Below are 3179 nucleotides of genomic sequence, written 5' to 3'. Positions count from 1 at the left end.
GAAGATGATGGATGGATGGAATGGATGGATGGATCTTGAAAAGGCAATTATCTAAAACTATAACACACAATCTTTCTCTTCTGATCAACTTAGATGTTGATCTTCACACAATACGTTAAAAGCAGCACGTTCATCTCCTGCTGTTTGACAAATACTGATAACATTATTAACTGTAGCAATATTGTTCCTTAGGAAATACTGAGGAACAAACATAATAATTTCTGACTAACATTACTGGCTGCAGTCTAAACACTATCGGGATCATTCCACTAAACCCTTGCCGAGTAAATATTACAACTGAAAGTCGTAACTTTTAAAATATAATTAGGACTGTGAAGCTCAGCAGGAGAACACAATAAAGGATCTCCATTTATTCACCTGTAAACTCACGTCCTTCTGCCAAGAGATAATTGGAAATTGAATTAATGGATGAAAAGAGCAATTTGCTCTGGAGAAACACTCACACCAAACTAATTTGGTAATAATTTCCAAGAATTTATTATTCCAATGCAAGTGAAATCAATACCAACACCTGTGTTACAGCAATAACCGTGGTCAGCTTTGTGCTTTTCTTTGATTTAAACCTGTTGAATTACATTGCATAAAAAAAGCAGCAACAAGTCACATTTTGTTCATTTGCAAAATGAAAACAGCAGCTGCCACCTGCGTAACGGTAAAAACAGATGTAATTAACGTTGATCAGTCCAGAGAGAAATAACCTGCCATGAAATATGATTTTCACACTAAAGCCACTTGACAAAAGACCAGAAACTAGGAGCAAATGTTGCTTGTGAGAGAAAACATCACTGCAGTTTGGCTGAAATACTGCTGGAACTATTCAGCTCCTGTTTTTAGGTGAAGAGCACACGAAAAGCCAAAGCTGAAGTTTTCGTCGTGTAATTTTACAAATGTTCGAGGTGAGAAGCGACTTGTTGAAGCTACACACAAAAATAATGATGTTTATTTATTGTTTTATACGCTTTGGGGCATTAAGTGGTCAGATTCTGCAGGCTTTCCTTTTCAAACTGTATGGACTTAATTTAACTGGGCATTAATTGAACTTGTTCACAATTAGACTGAATTACCTTCTAATCACCATCAGCAATGTCTGTTGAGTTTTGCTTTGAGGTATGTGCCATTCGTAGTTGCTGCAGGACATGATTTTGATTTATTGTCAATGGTAGATGCACGTTAGAGCAAAGCCTAGATTCATAGCCAAATATGACACCAAGAAATACTCTTAAATAAGAAAATAAGATATTTACAGTGTTTCTTAATGTCAGGCAGATGGATTAAGATGTTCGATCTATGCATTTTGAAAAATGTGTAATTTGAAATAAGGCCAATCCTTTAACCAGACACGGGAAAGTTTGAAAAAAAAAAGCAGCATTTTATACAATTCATTCAACTTGATTAAGTTCATCAATTCAGTACTGATTGCACTTCATATAAAAATGATCTAAACATATGATTGGAGGAAAGGAGCACATTAAACTAACGTGAGGTGCTGCAGTCTATGAGCCATAAAAAATATCCAAGAAGAACATCATCACTCAGTTAATTGCCCGCATGCATAAAAGTTAGAGAGCTAAAACTAAATCCTTCAGAACGTATGGTGCCAAAACTGCAGATGGTCGGTAAGCACAGTCAGATAGAAGTGCCCGAGCCACGTCAAGCACAGGAATATGTTACCCACAATCTCTGCAGATCTATCTATGTGTAAACATTTTGCCGAGTGAAAAATAATAAGATAATTAAACACATTTAGAAAGACTTTCTCTTGAGTTCTTTTTCAAAGTCGTCAGGCATGCATCTTCTTCCCCCGTTGGTCTGCCAGACTGGTGCTGCGCTCAAAAGTTCTTTACAGGAACTGAGAATGCAGTTATTCTGTTGGGGTGGTGGCCACTGGGCTCAGGATGGGGCTAAGTAATTCCCTCATTGGACTCAGTGGGGGTATGGCCTTATGGCTAAAATACTCAACTACTTGACCAGGTACTTCTGCTAGAACACACTTGGCCAGGGCTGCAGGTGAAGCCTGTTGCAGAGAAGAGAGAACAATTGGAGATGTTTAAACAACAGAGAGACATGGATCAGTCGAAGGCACGGAGCATATTTAGGCAGTATTTAGAGGATTTTCTTTGATAAAGACTAAATAAAAGATGTATGTGTCAAATAATATTAGACTATAACTGCTGAGTGCATAACTCAGGTGCTAACATAAAATTGCGAAAATTGTGTGTGTGTGTGTGTGTGTGTGGGGGGGGGGGGGGGGGGGTAGAAATATATTTAAAATTAAAAATGCTTATAACACATTTTTTACAGAATTATGATGGTAAAAAAATGGTAGCTATAATAAAAAATAAAGCAATGCTTGTGTGTCTTATAATCATGTTTAATGAGCTTGCTGGCAACGCTTGTTTACTTCAACCAGAAAGGACACAAGTCTCTGCCACTTTTATTTTGTTGCAAAATAACTGTAAAATGTTTTTGATTTATTGGTTTATGCATCTCCACGACAGAGCCCACCATCTTTTGTCCCTTCCAGACGTTTTTTTTTTTTTTTTGCAACAGCCTGAAAGGATCAGAAGATTTCCTGCTGCACCTCAGAGACGAGACTTTAACGTAAAATCTCAGCTTTAAAAAAAAACTCTTTGGTCTGACTGGGATTTCCAACAGTTGGTAAAAACATTTAAAAACGGTTGTTTTCTGTGCACTCATAAGGGATGTTCACGTGCATTTACAACCATCCACATCTGGAATTACACTTTGTAAATGTTTCCACTCACATACCCCATGTTTGATTTTCATGCCTTGAACAAAATTTATTGACTAATTTAAAAACATTTTTACACACAATCTTGTTTTCGCTACAAACCAGAGCCAGGCTGGTAAAACACAAAAAAATAAGTTTGAAAATCGTCCCACAATGTTCATCCAAGACACTAAGACTGTTGTTTTTCTGGTCAATGTTTGTCTCGTTTGTCTCTGTGTCTCCCTGTGATGGACTTGAGACCTGTCCAGGTGTCTCTGCGATGGACTGGAGACCTGTCCAGGGTGTCCCCCGCCTCTCACACAGTTATGGCTGGACATGAGCACCAGTGACCCCCGTGACCCGAAAACAAAGAAGTGGGTAAAGATAATGGATGGATGGATGGATGGATGGATGGATGGATGGATGG

At 38.1% G+C, this 3179-nt stretch overlaps 1 protein-coding gene across 1 annotated transcript in view; it reads right to left on the bottom strand.

Annotated features, from left to right (window-relative positions):
• Nucleotides 1–1739: 1739 nt before the first annotated feature.
• Nucleotides 1740–3179, bottom strand: part of cpne7 (copine VII) — a gene marked incomplete at its 5' end in the record, with an annotated part of 28571 nt that continues 27131 nt past the window's right edge. The window contains one exon of the mRNA XM_037695769.1: nucleotides 1740–2035. Within this exon, the coding sequence (XP_037551697.1) occupies nucleotides 1883–2035 (153 nt within the window). The remainder of the gene's footprint in view (nucleotides 2036–3179) is intronic.

This window comes from Nematolebias whitei, chromosome 2 (genome assembly GCF_014905685.2).
Source record: "Nematolebias whitei isolate Nwh7 chromosome 2, NemWhi1, whole genome shotgun sequence".
In the NCBI taxonomy this organism is placed as follows: domain Eukaryota; kingdom Metazoa; phylum Chordata; class Actinopteri; order Cyprinodontiformes; family Rivulidae; genus Nematolebias; species Nematolebias whitei.
Note: the sequence above shows the minus strand (reverse complement) of the source record. Positions and strands in the feature narration are given on the sequence as shown.